The 21,388-nt window shown below is 21.5% G+C and overlaps 1 protein-coding gene across 1 annotated transcript in view; it reads left to right on the plus strand.

The window, feature by feature from the left end:
• Positions 1 to 393: 393 nt before the first annotated feature.
• Positions 394 to 21,388, plus strand: part of LOC107069846 (protein fem-1 homolog CG6966) — a 46,711-nt gene continuing 25,716 nt past the window's right edge. Inside the window, exon 1 of the mRNA XM_015327483.2 lies at positions 394 to 1,435. Within this exon, the coding sequence (XP_015182969.1) occupies positions 1,337 to 1,435 (99 nt within the window). The 5' untranslated portion in view covers positions 394 to 1,336. The remainder of the gene's footprint in view (positions 1,436 to 21,388) is intronic.

Below are 21,388 nucleotides of genomic sequence, written 5' to 3' on the forward strand. Positions count from 1 at the left end.
TGGTGGCGAGATATGGAACAGAATACTTTGCTATGTCGGTAAAAAAGTTAAAGTGAGTATTGTCAATGGTAAACATATGGTCGTATTGAAAGAACGTCGATATCCAGCACTTCGTTGAATGGAGGGGACAAAAGTTGAATAAAGTGTAGGAGTAGTGGTGGGAAAGCCTCGTTGAGCTAAGTAATGAATAAAGCGCATGCGTGTGAACAAGACGATTAAAAGACAAAGAGAGAACGAAAACAAGTCTTTGTAGATTGGAGCGAGAAAGATAGATCTTTAGAATAAATTAAAAAAAAAAAAAAAGAAAGAAATATAAATGTAATGTGTAAAAGAGAGAAAACATTAAAAAAGAAACAAAGATCGATTAGAAAAAGCCATTAGTGCGTGTGTTTCAAGTCGAGTCGAGTTGATTTAGTTGTCGTTGAACAGCCGTTGTTTTGAGTAGGGGGGTAGTATGCACCGCCATCTATAGCGTTAAACTCGTAGACATGCATTCGTGAGAAGAAGGAAAGTAGATGTACTTCTTCGTCCGTATCGCGTTACGCTTTCGAAATCAGAGGTTCTTTTTAATAAAAATTGTTCGGAATATTTCATATGGCTAGTGAGTTTATTCTACATAACCTGTTTGTCTTTATCGTTATTATCGTTGTTTTCGTTCGCGATCATACGGTAGAGAAATAAAACGTTCGATAATTATCGCATGGACGAAATTTTGTTGAAATTTAGCCAACATGAAGATTCGATTTTAACAATACGTATTATTCTAACCTCGAATAAAACATTAAAGACTATTAATTGATAATAATAAAATTGAGTGAGTTTATAATATTATATTCGACGATTTAAAAATTAGGAGAAAAAAGAAAAAAAAAAAAAGAAACGACGATGTTTAATCAAATACGACGACGACGACGATCGTAGACATTTTCTTGACAACGAATTCACTAATTTATTAAAATTGTCTCTTTGTGTGTGTGTGTTATATCGATATATTTCTAAATTCTAATAGAAAATATTACAAACATTATTCCTGGGAGATTAATATTGTGAGAAAGTTGTTAAATAAAGTCTGACGACATAAAGGAAAAATAAGTTTCATATTTCTTCGTAAAGAAAGGGGAAAAAAAAGAAAAAAAAAACACCTGTCTTGTGTTGAACACAAAGGAAGGTTTAAAACCGTGCGACAGGAATAGTCAGCAGGGAAGTTTGGTGCTGAACAAGAGTTGAAGAGAAGAAAGAGGGGGAAGAAAAAGTTAGAAAGGGAAGGGGAAGAAGTGGGAAGAGGTTAGGTGAGGAGAGGAGAGGAAAGGAAAGGTTAGGTTTGCTGGTGAAGATCATGATAGATCATCATACCATGGGGCGCCATGACAAAAAAATGGATTTTGCTCTAATTGTCTACAACGCTGCGAGAGATGGCTCCCTTCATCGACTTAAAGTGAGTAAATGTTATTTATTTATAAATAGATATATATATATATATATTTAATATATAATATTAATTAATATATTAATAATATTAGTTTAATAAATATAATATTTAATTATTGTAATATAAATATAATTGTTAATTTATGTTGTTATATGGGATAAAATAGAAAGGATTACTTTAATAATTTCGGATATATTTTAATATGAGATAATCAACACGTGTTACATCTTAAGTCAAAATCGTAGAAGAAGAAAAACAAAAGAATAGCGCATAAACAGGGTTCAACTATTTACATCTTTGGTCTTTTTGACATCAATGTAATTTAACAATACAGTCTCAATTAACTATAATATAAATTAAATTAACATAACCTAACAATAATATTACCTGAAAATTACTATGGAAACTCGAATGATCGAATTAATAATGGAAATTAAAAAGTATATTTAGAAATGTTTGTAGGATAATAATTTGCGTCATTTTATCTCGATTTTAAATTTAATAAAAAGAATAAAGTAACATAAAGGACAAAAATAACACAGAAAAAAAAAAGAAAAAACGAAAATGAAAATATTAAGAAAAACGAAATGTAAACATTTTTACAAGAATCGTGTATATGTATATATATAAAAGATGCAGAATGAACACAAAGTGTATGGGAAGAAGATAAACGATAAATGTCTGATCGTGCAAAGTTTTTTTGTAAACAAACAAATCCATGTTACCTTTCTGTCCGAATATTTTTGAAGTGAAAGGGGTGGGGGGGAGAGAGGGGGAAGGAAAGGGATAAAAAATTGTTTAAAAAACACACTTTTTCGTTCGTTCATTGTTTTTAACATTTGTTTTCTTTATTTCGATTCGTATAGTTTACATTTCCTTTTTAAAGTGATTCATTTTGAACGATCGTAACTCGATCATTTTTCATTTTTTATGTATAGAATGTTTCATTTCATTTTTATTTTGATTTGTTCACTCGATCATTTTTCATTTATAATTTTCAATATTTTCTTTTTTATGAATTCATTTGAATTCATTTTCTTTCTTCTAATTATACGAACAATTTAATTACAAATATTAACCATAATTAAATAACCAAAAGAATAATACGTTGGTAATAATAATAAATCAAAAGATAAATACGTTGGAACAATTTATTAATATTTTTTAATAATATTTAATTTATTTAATATATATATATATATATATTTTAATAATATTATAATATATTATTTTATTTAATTAAATTTAATAATATTTAAGTAATATTTATTAATAATTTATTATTCTAATATTATTTTCAATCGTAATAAATTCGAATAAATATATATTTATATTTAAATATAATTGTCGATATTTATATTATTATTAAAAAAAAAAGAAAAAATATGATATAAATATAATTTGATCATTGAAGTATCGTAGTTTTAAATGATGTGTGTATAGTTTAACGAAAGGAGATGATTTTCTGCTCTCTTGGCTCGAGTTTATCTCGAGTAGGAAATAGCCAGTGCAAATGGTAGTTATATTTAGGAATACTGAAGTAAAACAGGACCTATAGTCATCTACTTTACCAAATCGTTCATACCATCACGGTTTTTTCAATTCAATTTTTTTAATATACTTTTTTTTTTTTTTTTATATAATACAAACATTATTCAAGGATTTTTTTTTCGCTTCATACATTTTATCGTATTCCATTTAACACGAATAATCAGAAAAATATTATGCAATTATTTCTTGTAATTCAGTAAATACGAATACTGACGTTAAAATATTGTATTTTTGACGTCATCAATGTTTTTTTTTTCTTTTTCTCTCGTCACGTGTATTAATTACTTCAATTTCATACACGAGAATTATACTTCTTGATTATTTCGAATTGAAAATACACATATCATTGATTTTAATTAAACAAAATAACCAAAAAAATAAAAAAGGCACATTTTAATATATAATATTACGATGATTAATGTTTGCGATAGTTTCATTGATTAGAATAATAAATAAAATATGTATACATATGTGTTTTTTTTTTTTTTTTTTTTTTTTTTTACTACATGTAGGATAGATACAAGTACAAGTAGAATAGATTTATCTTAAATCGTAAGAATTCAGTCGAATAATTATTCGTGTCAATGCTACAAGTGAAAATGATCATCGAAGGATATAAGTCAAATTAATTTTTTTTTTTTTATAAAATATCAGCTGACATATTTCTCTTCGTGTTGTATTATTATTTATTTGGAATAAAAAAGAGGAAAAAAATATTCTTAAACGTGCGAATAATAATGAATAAATTACAAAGTGATTAGGTTTAATAACAGAAGGAAAAAAAATAAAACAGAAATAGTAGAAAATAATTACGTTTTCTTTTTTTTTTTTTCTGACCAACAACGGCGTAAAATAAAATACAAAACAAGGTTTTTTTTTTTACGTAGTTGTAAATATGAAATATTTAACAAACAAAAAAAAGAAAAGGGACAAAAAAGTATATATAGTATAAATAGTATATATAGTATAAAAATATATATATATATATATATATCTTTATTTATTTATTTATTTCTTTATTTATTTATTGATTTATTTACGATCATTTTAAGCTGATTTTTAATAATAAAAATAATTAGCAATAAAAATATAATTGGTAATAGAAATAATTGACAATAAAAATATAATTGTGTGGTAATAAATAATAATTATTAAATAAATATAATTAGTAATAAATAATAATTATAAAATAAATATAATTGGGTGTGTGTGTGTATGTGTGTGTGGTAACAAATGGATTGGTATCGTTGTGTCATTTACATTAATTAAAATTCATCATGTAACATTAATGCTATAATCGATCATATAACATTTGTTATTCGAGATTTAAACTCGTTAAAGAAGTTCAACTCGAAGTTTTGTCAATTTATTTATGTACACACAAGTAGATAAACTATTTATACATATGTCCTCGTTTTCTTAAAATAAAAATCTATTCGATCATCTTTAAATTCTTTTATTTTTTCTTTTTTCTTTTTGTGTTCTTTTTTATTACGAAAATTATTATCATTCGTCATAACACTATGATCAAATTTTAGTTGAAATCAATTGTATAAATCAAAATTCTTTCTTATTTAAAAAAAAAAATGAAACAATTATAAATTATTTTCACTAACGTATGATGAAATAGTTGGCAACGTTTGTTAAACATTTCAATTGTTATCTTATATTATGTTTTTTTATTTTTTTTTTTATTTTTTTTTTAATACATTAACTTATCTTTCCATCGATCGTAGAAGAATTGACAACTCAAAGAGATAAGATTATTAAAAATGTGAAGAATTCATTGTACGATATTTTTTGTTTCCATTTAAAAAATTTAATCAAACAGATCGGTGTTTACTTTGAAAATATTTAATTAACGTTTTATTATTTTTTTTTCTTCTTTTTATTAAATAATCGATTTAATTCGAACAAAAATGTAGAACTATTATACCTTTTTTTTTTTTTTTTTCATTTGAAAATAACAATAAGAGTGATAGAAAATGTTTGTATTAACAAACTTAACTGGTTTATTTCGAGTATCAAAATCTTCTGCCAACATTTTCGACGAATGCTCGATTACAAATAGTTATCTAGTATTTTTGATAAATTGAAATGTTGAAAACAGGTGTTACGTGTATCATTTGTACACATGTATGATTAAATTTTATCTTAGTTTTTAAAAATATTTCTTTTTTTTTTTTTTTTTTTTGTGTGTCTCGTGTGAAAGAGATAAGAAATTATGATTTGTTTCGGAAACAAATGGGGAAACAATTATTGCTTGTCATAAAAATAATTATTTACGAAAGTTGTTACCAAAAAAAAAAAGTAGTAATTAAAAAATTAATATATATATAGTATTAACAAAGTATTTAAAAAGTATTAAAATTCTATATGTAATTTTTTTTTTTTAATTTTTCGTATTAAGAAAAGAAAATAGAAAATAGAAAAAAATATATATAATAATAATAATAATAATAATAATAATAATAATAATAATAAATAATATATTAATATATAAATATATATAATAAATAATAATAATAATAATAAAATATATATATAAGTTCTCTTATATCATATTAATCCAAAAATATAATATATAATTATAATAATATATTTATATAGTAATTATTATATATTAATTTAATATTACATTAAATAATATATATTTTAAATTTAATATTAAATTTATTATATATTATAATATATGTTTTATTTGATTCTAATCATAATATATATATTTTATATAATTAATTGAATAATATATATATATATATAAATATATATTTAAATTTTTTAATTGAAATAACACGAAGATGAAAGCCATGAAGATAATTATAGAAGTATATACCACGTTCTAGTAAATTAAATTTATATACAAGCTTATATAGATTCATATATATATGCATCCAAAATCTACATATCACACATTCGCATATGTCTCTCTCTCTCTCTCTCTCTCTCTCTCTCTATTTTCTCGAAAAGTTTAACAAGAACTTCGAGGTTAAATATCTGACATGAGTTTTCTGAAAGGAGAGCAAATTCTGTTCGAAAGTTAACTCGAAAATTCGCACTGATTTCCCAAGGTGTACTCGTTACGCACGTAACACGCTCCGAATAACTCAACACGCTTTTTTTTTTTTTCTTTTTATTTTAAAGTTAAACGCATTCATTACGCAATATATATGTATATATATATTTTTTGAAATATCAGTTTAAAAAAATTCAATGCTATTTTAAAAACATTTTTTTTTTTCAACATTTTATATTTATTAAATTTAATTAATAATTATTCTAACAAATAGTAAAATAATTAAAAGAAAATAATTAAATGTTTTATAAATGTATAGATAATAATTTAAAAAAGAAAATACAAAAAAAAAAAAATAATATAAATAAGGATAATTAATTTCGCATCATATGTTTAAAGAAAAATTTCAAAGTTTAATTTATAAATGTATTATAATAATTTACAATTTTTAAATATTTTTTTTTTTGGGAAGATTCATTTATTCAAATTCTCGTAAACAAATATAATTAATAATTATTCTAACAATAAGTAATTCAATTTTTTAATAAATGTATAAATAATAATTTAAAATAGAAAATGCACAAAAAAATAATATAAATAAGGATAATTAATTTCGCATCATATGTTTAAAGAAAAATTTCAAAGTTTAATTTATAAATGTATTATATTAATTTACGATTTAAATAATTTTTTATTCGGAAGGTTTCGTTTATTTTCAATTCTCGTAAACAAATATTTTTACATTTGTGTATGCACTTTTGTGAAACCCTTTTAATTTTTTCTCGTATTTTGTTACCTGCGCAACTTTACTTTACAGATACCATGTTAACAAAGTGCATATTATAAAATGAGAATTATACCTGTATGCAAAACCCATTAAACTCTTTTAAAACATATTTTAATTCCTTTCATGTTTTACCAAAAAACTGTAAACATTAACAAAAACCTACAAGTAATATACAAATTGTATAAAATTCATGTTATTTAATAGCATAGTTGAAAATTTATAAAGAATATTAGAAGAAAAAAAGGTGATTTTAACATTTTTCCATCGTACTATACCTAAATCCTATTTTCATAGCACTCTATTAAAAGGGTTCCAGTAAATATGTGTGTGTGTGTGTGTGTGTGTATGTATGCGTATACATTAATATACAGGTTGTTCGAAAAACTAACATGAATAAATAAATAAATAAATAAAATCTTTAATAATTTAATAAATCATCTTACAATATTTAATTTCATTTTTTATTTCATAAATCTTCAGTATTTATACGTATACATTAATATATACAGTATCTATTCTAAAACTAACTTCAATAAATAAATAAATAAATAAAATCTATAATAATTTAATAAATCATCTTACAATATTTAATTTCATTTTTTATTTCATAAATCTTCAGTATTTATACGTATACATTAATGTATACAGTCTGTTCTAAAACTCATTTCTTGTTTTATTTCATAAATCTTCAATTTGTTAGAAAATGATGATGGCTGTCAAATAAACTAAATTTGTTAATGTTTCACTTACGTAGGGATAACTTTTAGGACACCCTGTACTTTATCTGTAAATGTATGCGTATATATGCACCGACTGTGCACGAAAATGAACGACGAGTAACGTTTTCCTCGAGCAACTTGGAAATCGATAAGCTCAGCAATGTTCTATCTTTCTCTCTCTCTCTCTTTTTAACGACGTAAACAAGAAAGTACAGTCAACCAACCAACCAACCAACCGACCAACCAGTTAGTCGACCTTTCGTCGACCATCGAACCTCTCTACCTTTCTTACCCCACCATTAGAGTTCTGTTTCTGACGATAATCGACTGTACAGAAGGTTTCGTTCGACACCTTGACATTGTTCGAACTCTTTTACTATCATTTGTTCTATTCTTTAGATTTTCTAAGTATCCCTTACTCTCACTCTCTCTCTCTCTATCTCTCTCTCTCTCTCTCTCTCTCTCTCTATCTCTCTCTCTCTCTCACACACTCTTTCTTTCCCCCTCTCTTTCTTTAATTCTTTCTAAACTAATTTGTATATTTAATTTACCTTTATTGGATATTATCATTAATAATTGTTAATGTTTCTTAACGATGATGTAAATTCGATTGATTTGGGTTATTTGATAAGTTTGATGATTTGTTTAGAAAAATTTTTAATTTATTTCAAATCTTTGAATTAATTATTGTTGTAAACAATACTTTTATGAACACTTCAATTGATTTGTTTAATTAATTTGCTTTTATTTAACATTGTGATTTGATAATTGCTTGTTTTTAAATTCAATTAATTTGGGTTCAATGTTCAGGTTGTTGTTGGGTTATCTGATCAGTTTGAAGATTTGTTTAGAAAATTTTTTTAATTCATTTAGAATCATTGAATTAATTATTGTTTAAAAGTATTCCCTTTAATTGATTTGTTTATTTAATTTGCTTTTATTGGATACTTTGATTTGGTAATTGCTTGTTTTAAAATTCAATTGATTTGGGTTCCCTGTTCAATAGTTTGAAGATTTGTAAACAATTTTCTAATTTATTTGAAATCATTGAATTAATTATTGTTTAAAAGTATTCCCTTTAATTGATTTGTTTATTTAAATTGATACTTTGATTTTATAATTGTTTGTTTTAAAATTCAATTAATTTGGGTTCCCTGTTCAATAATTTAAAGATTTGTAAACAATTTTCTAATTCATTTAGAATCATCTAATTAATTACTGTTCAATAATATCTTAATTATTTTTAATTGATTTGATTAAATGATTTTTTGTGATATAAAATTAGCAATGTTAATATTTTGCTTCTTATAAATTAATATTATTTTTTAATTAGCATTTGAATGTCATCAGATTAAGAAATATTTTAATATGAATTATATATCCATCGATACCAATCAATCGATAACAAATTCAAGCAATTATGTAAAATGATATAAAACTTAAATCTAGCATAGAAGGTTACCCCATATATTACAAGTTACATAGATAAAAACACGTTTTATAATTATATATATATATAGATAATATGTAATACTAACTTATTAAAACGAATGTAATATGATAAAAAAAAAAAACGTGTAATCATTACACATAGATGATTAATATCTTATCTATCATTTGTACACTATTTTGGTTATCTCGTAGGCCAAATTAAAATATTGGGTTGACAAGAAAGTAATTTCGGTTTTCTAGTGTGAAATATTATTAGGTCGAGTCATAAATAACTTCCGTTTTTTTATGAAACAAAGGATGGCGTTTTTGCGACTGATAAGTGCAAGACACCTTTCATGGAATTTTTTTGCACTCTTTGCAATTGTTCAACGTATCTATTGGATTTTGCTCTAATATTACCTTTAACACTAGATATACCACCATTTTCAGTATACCTATTTCTACCACATTAGTCAAAATGACTGGTGTATAAAAAAAAAATGCTTTTTGAGACTTCCAGTCTTTATTTACTCCTAAAAAATAACAAAAAATCTTTAACAATAATAATTGTAATAAATAAATGGATTTATAGACATTTTTAAATAACAAAACGCTTAATTATTTACAGAAATCAAATGTTACATGAAGTAGAAATTTTGAATTAAAATGGCCCGACCAGTCAAAATGACTGATCTGGTATATCTAGTGTTAAAAGGTTCGTCAAAGTCGGAAATACGTCCTCTACTTGGTTCATCTTTTAAGATCGTATCTCCAAAACGGAATTTTACAAACCAATTTCTGACTGCCCTATCAGTTATCAGTCATGCACTGTATACGCTGCATATTTTTTCAGTTGCCACCTTAGTGCTATTGCCTTGTTTCAATTCTTAAAGCATTACATGTCGAATATGCACTTTTTACTATCCATTTCAGTGGTTAAGAAAAACGGTTAAATGTAACATTGACTGTATAAAAAAGTTAACAGAAGATTAACTGAATTCTCATCTATATAGTGATATCGAAATCCGTTTGTTTCGGTGACTTATAATAGGTAAATACGAAAAATAGATTCTACATAACCGCATCGGAAGTTACTTATGACTCGACCTAATAATTCTATTATTATTATTATTAATATTATTATTATTATACAAATTGTACAATAAGAAAAATTCGATCACACTGATATTCTTGTTGTTAAATAAAACAAATTTGATTACACATTACAATTATTTTCTACTTAACAAAATATAGTTTATCGAATTATTAGGTTATTAACTATGAAATGTCTGATTACTCGTATTATTTTCCCATCAAAATCAGACATTTTTATATTTAATGACCTAATAGATCTTTTCTTAGTTATAATACAAAAACCTAATTAGATAATAAAGATAATAAATGCCAGATAAGATAAAAGTAATAAAAAATACATTTATATATTAAAAACCAACACATTTTATAATGTGACTTGATTACGAATTTAATTATTAACGCGAGATGATAATTAATTCCAAGTTAAGACGATTATAACTAATGTTCCCCCTTATACCCCCATACACCCTTATCCACCATCCACCATAAATAGACGTCAGCAAAGCCAATAATATTTTCCGTCGTCGCGACGAGTCTTATAAAATATGGACGATTCCAAAAAAAAAAAAAAAAAGAACAGAACAAAATACAACAAAAATCAAAATAAAAGTAAAGTAAAGTAAAATAAAATAAAATAAAATAAAGGGGATGGGGGTGAATGGGGAAAGGGAGAAGAGATGAAACGTTAAACTGGGTTTAAAGAAGAAAAGGATGAAGAGGTTGGTTGTATTATTTATTCTTTGTTTTTCTCTATCTTTCTTTCTTTCTTTTTTTCTTTCATTCTTTATTTATTTATTTCTTTTTTTCTTTCTGGTGTGTTTGCTGGTACGTTTCTTATCTTAGCTTAGGTACGTAGCCGGTTATGCCCCTGACTCACACATAGTGTATTTTACTGTGTAATATTAGAACATGGTACAAGAGTTGACTGCACGTTTCTCTCAGGTCACTCCTCTTTTCTGCATATAGTGTTATACTAAAGAAAATAATCAAAAACCATTAAATTAATTTCCTACAATTTCTTCATTTACTTACTTAATTAATTTACTTAGAATAACAAACATTTATATTTTATTGTTAAATAGAAATCATGAATTCTAATTAGTTAATATTATTTTCTATTATATTTAAATATATCTATCTATATCTGTATACAGTAAGAAGGAGCATAACTGAACCAATAAAAATCACTAGTTTTGTATAAATCATTATTTATTGCTAAGAATGTAGAAGAGAATATTAAAAAATGAATGTTATAATAAGTTTTATTACAGTTAAAAGTACTATCAGAAATTGTTTCAACAAATAATGTCTCTTCGTTTAGCACTAGCAACAAAAAATGGATGGACTCTAATGTTCATTTTTTAATATTCTTTTACATTCTTAGCACTAAATAATGATTTATACAAAACTAGTGATTTTATTGATTTAGTTATGTTCCTTACTGTATATAGATATAGGGATAGATATATTAAATATAATAGAAAATAATATTAACTAATTAGAATTCATGATTTCTATTTAATAATAAAATATAAATGTTTATTATTTTAAGTAAATTCATTAAGTTAGAGTAAATGAAGAAATTGTAAGAAATTAATTTAATGGTTTTTAATTATTTTCTTTAATATAACATTATATTACAGTTAGAAGTAACATCAGAAATTGTTTCAACAAATAATGTCTCTTCGTTTAGCACTAGCAACAAAAAATGGATGGACTATAATGTTCATTTTTTAATATTCTTTTACATTCTTAGCAATAAATAATGATTTATACAAAACTAGTGGTTATTGGCTTCAGTTATGTTTCTTACTGTATATAAAAATGTAGATTTCCTTTGTGCCTATTCGATAATTTTTTAAAATACTTTACCAATTGTCTTGAAATTTGGACACAAACGTTGTATTAGCATACACCTAGGTTTTTATTACAGTCATTTTATATTAAATATCTTAGTTCGTTAAAACTAACATAAAATGTAATTAAAAAAAAAAAAGAAAAAAAAATATATTAAAATTCATTCCCATAAAAATTTGATATATTTTATTCTTGTAATTTGAATATAGTTTTGGAATTTACATTTTATGTAAATAATGTCATAACTTTGTCATAAAAAAAAAAAAAACTTCAAATTCTAAGAATCTACTGATGTCAATATATATTTTTATTTTTTATTTTTTTAAGAGGGTTTTTATTAAATAATAAAAAAATAATGATTCAATAATCTTGCTTGGACAACTGTTAAAATCAGAATAGTTTTATCGAAAGGTAAATGTTGAAAGAAGTTAGGAAGAAAAACCAGTTTAAAACCTGTTGCTACTGCATCTTCGTGCAATGGTTGGACGATAGGGTATGGTAGTAGTATGGTGGTAGTGTGATGGTAGTATGGTGATAGTATAGGCTTGTTAGAAAATAATCAAACAATTCTCTATATGTTTATTCATTATTATTTTTTAACATTTTTTTTTGTTTGTAATAAAATATTCAACGAAATTATTGTACATATGCATGTAAAAGTTCAACTAAAAAAAAACTAATTCAATAAAATTAGAATACATAAATAAAATATTAATTATGACTAATTATACTTTAGTTAAACTGAAAATAATAATTTGACAAAGTAATCTTTGGTTAAACTTAAAATATTAATTTAACAAATTAATCTCTTTGGTTAAACTTAAAATATTAATTTAACAAATTAATCTCTTTGGTTGAACTTAAAATATTAATAAATGTATTAATATTTAAATTATTAAATAAATACTAAATTAAATATTATTACAATGTAACTAAATTAACTAATTAATAAATATATTAATATTTTAATTATTAAATAAATATTACATTAAATATTATTAAAATGTAACTAAATTAAATATTAATATTTTAATTATTAAATAAATATTAAATCAAATATTATTACGATATAATTAAAATAAATATTAATATTTTAATTATTAAATAAATATAAATATTTATTAATGTTTTATAATAAATAATAAAATATAATATAAAATATTATATAAATAAAATATTAATATTTATTTATTATATATGTTTTATAGTAAATAATAAAATATAAATATGAAATATTATTTAAGTTCTGGAAACTATCGATTAAAAAGGTATTCAGATTGAATAGAAAAAAAAAATATAAAAATCAAAAAGAAAAAGGAAACGATCGATGAAGTAATCTGTTATCCCGTGTAAAATTTAACGATCATGAAAGATCACGAACCGGAAATATGTCGATAATTATTTTGATTACTATCCATTGAACCAATCAATTTATCGCGATCAATCGATTTACTTGATAATAATCGTAAAAAAAAAAAACACTGGCAAATTCATCTTACCGCAATCCTTTTGAAATTTTTCAAAAATCTAACAATTTGTTTTTTTTTTTTTTTTTTTTTTTTTTTTTTTTTTTTTTTTTTTTTCAAGAAATTATTATCGACACATTTCTGATGAATTTATTTACAAAAAAAAAAAAAAAAAAAAAAAATTAAAAAAAAACTGAAATATGCTGTAACGTGTGTTTTATACTTTTTTTTTTTTTTTTGCAATTTTATTTTAATTTCATAAATATTTATATTAAATCACATTTATCAGATTTTAATTGGATAAATTATTTTTTTATTTTTAAACAGTGCTATTAAAATACAAACTACACAGTCTCATAATTATACAAAATCCTAATGGATTTTTTTTTTTTCAAAAGTGATTATTAAGTTCAACAAATTTACATTTTTTTATTACTAATAATGCATATTCGTAAAAAAGTAAAAAAATAAAAAAATAAAAAATATGATACCTTATACCGTTAAAATTTACAAATACAGGTAACTTGAATTATTAATACAATTGGTTAGAGGAAAGTCAAGAAAATTTTATCGATGAAATCGGAAATTCCATGAAATCGAAACTTGTCATTTTTTCCTTCTTTACCAAGTAAAAAAAAAATCCAAAACATTTCCATAAAATTTTATCTTTCACAATATCAACGATAAAAAAAAAACAATTATTTTTCTTTTTTTGCATAAAGTGTATTTTGTATTTCCCCCCTTTTTTTGTTTTCTTTTAATTACTTTGAAATACTTTGAAGTATTGAATTAATTAAATCGTCCTTTTTTTTTTTTTTCTTTTTTTTTTACTTTCAAGACGAAGATAGATTTAATTACTGATATTAATCGTTATCACGTTTTTTACCTGTCTACTTCTCTTGACAGACAAGTAACAACAACCTTTGTTGAAATTGCTGACATAATAATCGTTCTAGTATAGTTTCTCATATTTTATAATAGCTCGTAACACACGTAATCGTTACACACGTAATGATAATTAAATAAAATATTTCTAATAATATTTTCAATATTTAACAACAATAATAATTTTAGTTATTAATTTGTTTCATATATGATTTTTTAATTAAATATTTCATTAAATATTATACGCATTGATTCAATTTCAATATTTTAATTTTTTAATAAAATTTTACTAAATTTGAATTATACAAATTAATTTAATTAAATTTAATTAATTTATTATTATTTATTATTGTATATATTATATTATATTATATATATGTATTATCTTCTCTTCCTAATATATAAAAATTACGTGTCACGTTGTTTGTCCGCAATGGATTCCTAAACTACTGAACCGATTTTAATAAAATTTTGCACACTGTGTGCAGTTTCATCCAACTTGAAAGATAGGATAGTTTATATCTCAATTTATAATCGCAATATTATTTTATTGCGAATTATTTGTTTATTAACAAAGAGTCATGATTATGTCTGTTAGTTCGATAAGATTCGAACAGATGGCGGTATAGGGTAATTCGTTGATTTAAAGACGTGTGTATCGGACTGATTGTGAGCCACAGCAACGCGTGGCGGGGCATCCTAAGTTATTATATATTATTATATATTATTTATTAATTTATTTATTATTTTATTATTTTATTCTTTATTTAAATAATTTAATTAATTGAATTTAAATTAATTTTATTAAATAATTAAAATATTAAATAAATCTACTATCACATAATAATAATAATAATAATAATAATAATAATAATAATAATAATAATAATAATAATAATAATAATAATAATAATAATAATAATAGTTATAATTATAATAATTATAATAACGATAAAGCAATAATATGTACTATTATAAAATAATTTTGGTTATTAATTTGTTTCACAAATATTTTTTAATTAAACTTTTGTCATATATTAAAAAAATTAATTTAAAAATTTTATTAAATAATTAAAATCTTATAAAATTGAATCAATGCATATAATATTGAAATAAATATTTAATTTAAAAAAAATATTAAATAAATCTACTATCACATAATAATAATAATAATTATTATTATTATTATTTTTATTATTATTATTATTATTATAATTAAGCAATACAAAAGTATTTTGTATTTATTAATTGTAATAATTGTAATTTAGTATTACAAAATAATTTTGATTATTAATTTATTTTACAAATGTTTTTTTTTTTTTTTAATTAAACTTGTATAAAAATGTTAAATATTAAAATTGAATGAACACATATAATATTTAATTAATAAAGATATCAAATAAATCTACTATTACATAATAACAAAAGTAAAGTAATAATTAATGTTATAAATATATGTCGAATGAGATAATTTGCAAATAAAAATCAGAGAAGAATGAAACGTTTTAATTATAAATAGAAGAAAAGACAAAAAAAACCGGTTATTTGACATATCACTTTATTTTTAGCGTTAACGTGTGCAATTTCAAAGTTACAGGAGAATTCTAGAGAGTTAACCTTCCACTTATGGGGGGAGATTGGTAATTTAAGTATTGCAAGTGTATACACTTACCACTACGTACTAACTATTATGTCACGAGTTAATTATAATTTTTTTTTTTAATTCTTTTTTTTATACGATTACTTATGACTGTTATATTGTTGTTAATAATAATAAAAAAAAAAAAAAAAAAAAAAAAAAAAACAGGAAGAAAACAAAAGGGTTAAACGTTAATTGTATTGAGACGTATATTGCATAAGAGAATTATAGATTATGTTTGTTAGTATTGATTATGTACTGTTGAAACAAGAACACTCGTCATAGTTTCCAATAGCTATTACTTAACTAATTGAAATTTTTCTTTCATTATATCATAGAAAGTAATAATAATAATAATAGTAATAGCAGTAGTGTCAATCAATGCATACATATGAGTAATTTGCACATTCAAATACTTTCTTTTACATTTATATATGCAAATTTATTACATAAGTTGATATTAAACTTTTTTATTAATTATTTTTATATATATTTAACGCGTTATTATTAATTAATTTATTAATAATAATAATAATAATAATAATAATAATAATAGCAGTAGTGTCAATCAATGCATACGTATGAGTAATATGCACATGCAAATACTTTTTTTTTAGATTTACATATGCAAATTTATTACATAAGTTAATATTAAACTTTATTAATAATTATTTTAATATATATTAAACACGGTATTATTAATTAATTTATTAATAATAATAATAATAATAATAATAATAATAATAGCAGTAGTGTCAATCAATGCATACGTATGAGTAATATGCACATGCAAATACTTTTTTTTAGATTTACATATGCAAATTTATTACATAAGTTAATATTAAACTTTATTATTAATTATTTTAAAATATTAAACGTTATTATTAAATAATTCATTATTATTATTATTATTAATAATAATAATAGTAGTAGTAGTAGTAGTAGTAGTAGTATCAATCAATTTTTAAATAAACGCAGGTAAATAAATTAATTCAAATATTGAACTCCGAATTAATTTCATGTAGAAAATATTTATCAAATAAGTATTATAATAATACTTGATGTAATATTTAATTCATATTAAATTCGTAATACATAGAATGTCATAATTTAAATTTACATGTGTCATATATATATATATATATATAAATTTATGTATACTTTGTGGTAATCAAATATTTGTGTTGCAAAATTACGAAAGTTATGATGTATGTACATGTAACGATATTTATTTGTGTTAGGTAGACAATGGTCAATGAAATTTATTGAAATTATTTTAAAATTAATTGTTATTTAATCTTAAGTCAAAAAAAAACATTTTTTACAATAAATTTAACATTGTACATTTGTATAGATAAATTATTTTATATTTCTTTGTAAAATTCTTATCATTCATTCGTAGATTATTTTCTATTTTCTTATCAATAAAGTTTATTTTTCTTTTTATGATATCATACTTGTAATAATTTAATATTTAAATTTTAATTTTGATGATTTATAATATTAATATTTTAATTTTAATAATTTAATAATTTATAAATTTAATATTTAAATTTTAATAATTTAACAATTTATAAATTTAATATTTAAATTTTAATAGTTTTGTAATTTATAAATTTAATATTTAAATTTTAATAATTTAACAATTTATAAATTTAATATTTAAATTTTAATAATTTAACAATTTATAAATTTAATATTTAAATTTTAATAGTTTTGTAATTTATAAATTTAATATTTAAATTCTAATAGTTTAATAATTTATCAAATTAATATTTAAATTTTAATAATTTAATAATTTATAAATTCAATATTTAAATTTTAATGATTTATAAATTCAATATTTAAATTTTAATAGTTTTGTAATTTATAAATTTAATATTTAAATTTTAATAATTTATCAAATTAATATTTAAATTTTAATAATTTATTAATTTATCAAATTAATATTTAAATTTTAATAATTTAATATATTTTATAAATTTAATATTGCATTTAATTGGTTAATAACATTTCTATTAAAAAAATACGAGATCAAAATAGTTTTGTTTGAAAGAAAACAAAAATATTTCGAAGGATTGTTATAAGATAATTAAGATTGTTATTAATTTTCATTTTGGATAGAGTGAAAGGAAGTTTTCCATAGTAATACCTGAGATTAGTATTGCATATAACACATGTAACACTGATTGGCATCTGTGTTAGGTAATAGGAGAGGCTGCAAACAAACAGACCGAGTCTCTCACATCGGGTAAAAGTTGAGTTGAGTTTGTACCGATCAGGAAAAACAATTAGAAAGCTGCAGGAAGGTGTTTCGTTCACATAAACCAGTATTTCTCAACTTGGGGACAACTTGATAGATTCATATTTTGGTTCACATGAGTAGATATCACTTTTTTTTTTTTGGCTCACATGAGTAAATATCATCTTGTTTTTTTTTTTTTTTGGTTACATGAATAGATATCATATTTTGTTGGTTCACATGAGCTACATATATAATATATGATATGTGTTTTTTTATTTCTTTTGTCAATCTATTAATTTATGTGAATAAAATTACATTAAATTGATTTATTTTTAAAATAACCTTACAAATGTGCAATATTAAAAAAAATATATTAATAATTTATTTTATTCAATTGAATTATTTATTAAGAACAGGTATACTTATATATATTATTTTAATCAGACAAAAAATATTTTTATATAAGTCAAAAAATATATATTTAATAATATATAAATATATAGTTTATAATTTTATAGTTATTTTTTTAATATAATATATATATATATATATATATATATATATATATATATATATATATATTTTTATAATTATATAAATATTTAATTTATAATTTAAAAATTAATTTAAAAAATATTATATTAATAATAATTATATTATTATATTAGTAATATATTATTATATATATTATTGTATACTAATATTATATAATAATATATTAAAAATATATAATAATAATATATAATTATTATTAATTATATATTTATAAATATATATTTTATAATTTTAAAATTATTTTTTAAAACAAATTAAAATTAAAAAAAAAAAAACATTATTATATTTGAAAACAATGATCTTCTTTACCATACTCCACCCCCACTTCCATTCTTTTTCATAACCAATTTTATAAATATATATATACTTATAATATTTTATTTTAAACAAAAATATTTGCAAACGATTTTCTTTACAATACATTTTACCATACTTTTTAACCCCCACTCTTATTCTTTTTCATTACCTTCAATTCGTATTGATATAAAAAGATCCACTCACGTCAACTATACTAATCTCATATGTATTCCCTTTCTCACTCTTCTCATTCATTTCCACTTCCGAGGTTCGAACTCCTCTCATACCATTGCTGGATCGAACAAACCTCAAGGAAGCATCAGTTTCGTTTCGTGACTTGCTTGAACAACTTGTTAAACTTCTTCTTCTTCATCATCATCATCATCATCATCATCATCATCTTATATTCTATTTTGTTTCTTTATTTATACTTCGTATACGAGTTTTATTAATTCTCTTAACGATACTAATCAACAATCGTGATACAAATAATGTTGAGTGATAAAGGGTACTATTATTTAATAATATATACGTAATATATATTATTATTATTATTATTATTATTATTATTAACATAATTGTTGGGGATTAAATAACCCAGTGGAATAACTTCAGTTGATTGTTCATTGTTTATCAAAACTTAACATCGAATGGAGTACGTGGTTGATGGTTTACAACAAAACAGACAATCGGTGAGTTTTTTACTTTTTTTCTTTTTTTTTTTTAGAGAAGTTTAATTTTTTCATTAATTTTTTTACACTAATTCTTCTTTTTCTTTTTTCTTATTTTTTTTCTTTTTTCTTTTTATGGTTATTATAACTTTTTATTTGCTTGGAAATCACTAAGAGGTTACGCGAAATGTTATATATGGTATTTATGGTGTTTTATTGATTGTTTATTATTGTATTTTTTACAGTATTATTTTGTATTGTTTTATTATTGTTTTTATTGTTTTATTATTCATTTTATGGTACGTATTTGTTATTAATTCTTTTTTTTTTTTATTGTATTTTTTATAGTACGATGATAATTGTGGTTGAAATAATCCTTGAACGTGATCAATGAACTTTGATGAAGTATTTAAACAAATTATTTATAGTAATGATTAATAGAATTTTTTATTAAATTTTTTTATAATTAATTTCACGATTGACGTGTTTGTACATGTTTTTCATTTTTTCAAATTTTTTTTGTTGTATTATTTTCTTAATTCTCGTACGATGATAATCGTGATTGAGATTTATTCTTGAACGAGTGATCAATGAACTTCGATGAAGTATTTAAACAAATTATTTATAGTAATGATTAATAAAATTTTTTATTAAATTTTTTTATAATGAATTTCACGATTGACGTGTTTGTACATGTTTTTCATTTTTTCAAATTTTTTTTGTTGTATTATTTTCTTAATTCTCGTACGATGATAATCGTGATTGAGATTTATTCTTGAACGTGTGATCAATGAACTTTTATGAAGTATTTAAAAAAATTATTTATAATTATAATTAATAGAATTTTTTTATTAAATTTTTTATAATTAATTTCACGATTGACGTGTTTGTACATGTTTTTCATTTTTTCAAATTTTTGTTGTTGTATTATTTTCTTAATTCTCGTACGATGATAATGGTGATTGAGATTTATTCTTGAACGTGTGATCAATGAACTTTAATTAAGTATTTAAAAAAATTATTTATAATTATGATTAATAAAATTTTTTTTATTAGATTTTTATTATAATTAATTTTGATTAAAGTGTTTGCACATTTTTTTCATTTGTTTAAATTTTGTATTGTATTATTTATTATTATATTTTCGTCTTAATTCTCGTACGATATCATAGTGGTTGAGATTTATTCTTGAACGTGTGATCAATGAACTTTAATGAAGTATTTAAAAAAAATATTTATAATTATAATTATAATTAATTTTGATTAAAGTGTTTGCACATTTTTTTCATTTGTTTAAATTTTGTATTGTATTATTTATTATTATATTTTCGTCTTAATTCTTGTATGATATCATAGTGGTTGAGATTTATTCTTGAACGTGTGATTAATGAACTTTAATAAAGTATTTAAAAAAATTATTTATAATTATAATGAATAGAATTTTTTATTATATTTTCATCAGAATCAATTTGACGATTGACGTGTTCAAAAATTTCATTTCATTTGTTCACATCTACCTGAATTAATTCTCGTACAATGATAATTGTGATTGAGATTTATTCTTGAACGTGTGATCAATGAACTTTAATGAAGTATTTAAAAAAAATTATTTATAATTATAATGAATAGAATTTTTTATTATATTTTCATCAGAATCAATTTGACGATTGATGTGTTCAAAAATTTCATTTCATTTGTTCACATCTATCTTGAATAAATTCTCGTACGATGATAATTATGGTTGA

This window comes from Polistes dominula, unplaced genomic scaffold (genome assembly GCF_049000335.1).
Source record: "Polistes dominula isolate Pdom_NZ unplaced genomic scaffold, Pdom_raw_medaka scaffold_35, whole genome shotgun sequence".
Taxonomy (NCBI): domain Eukaryota; kingdom Metazoa; phylum Arthropoda; class Insecta; order Hymenoptera; family Vespidae; genus Polistes; species Polistes dominula.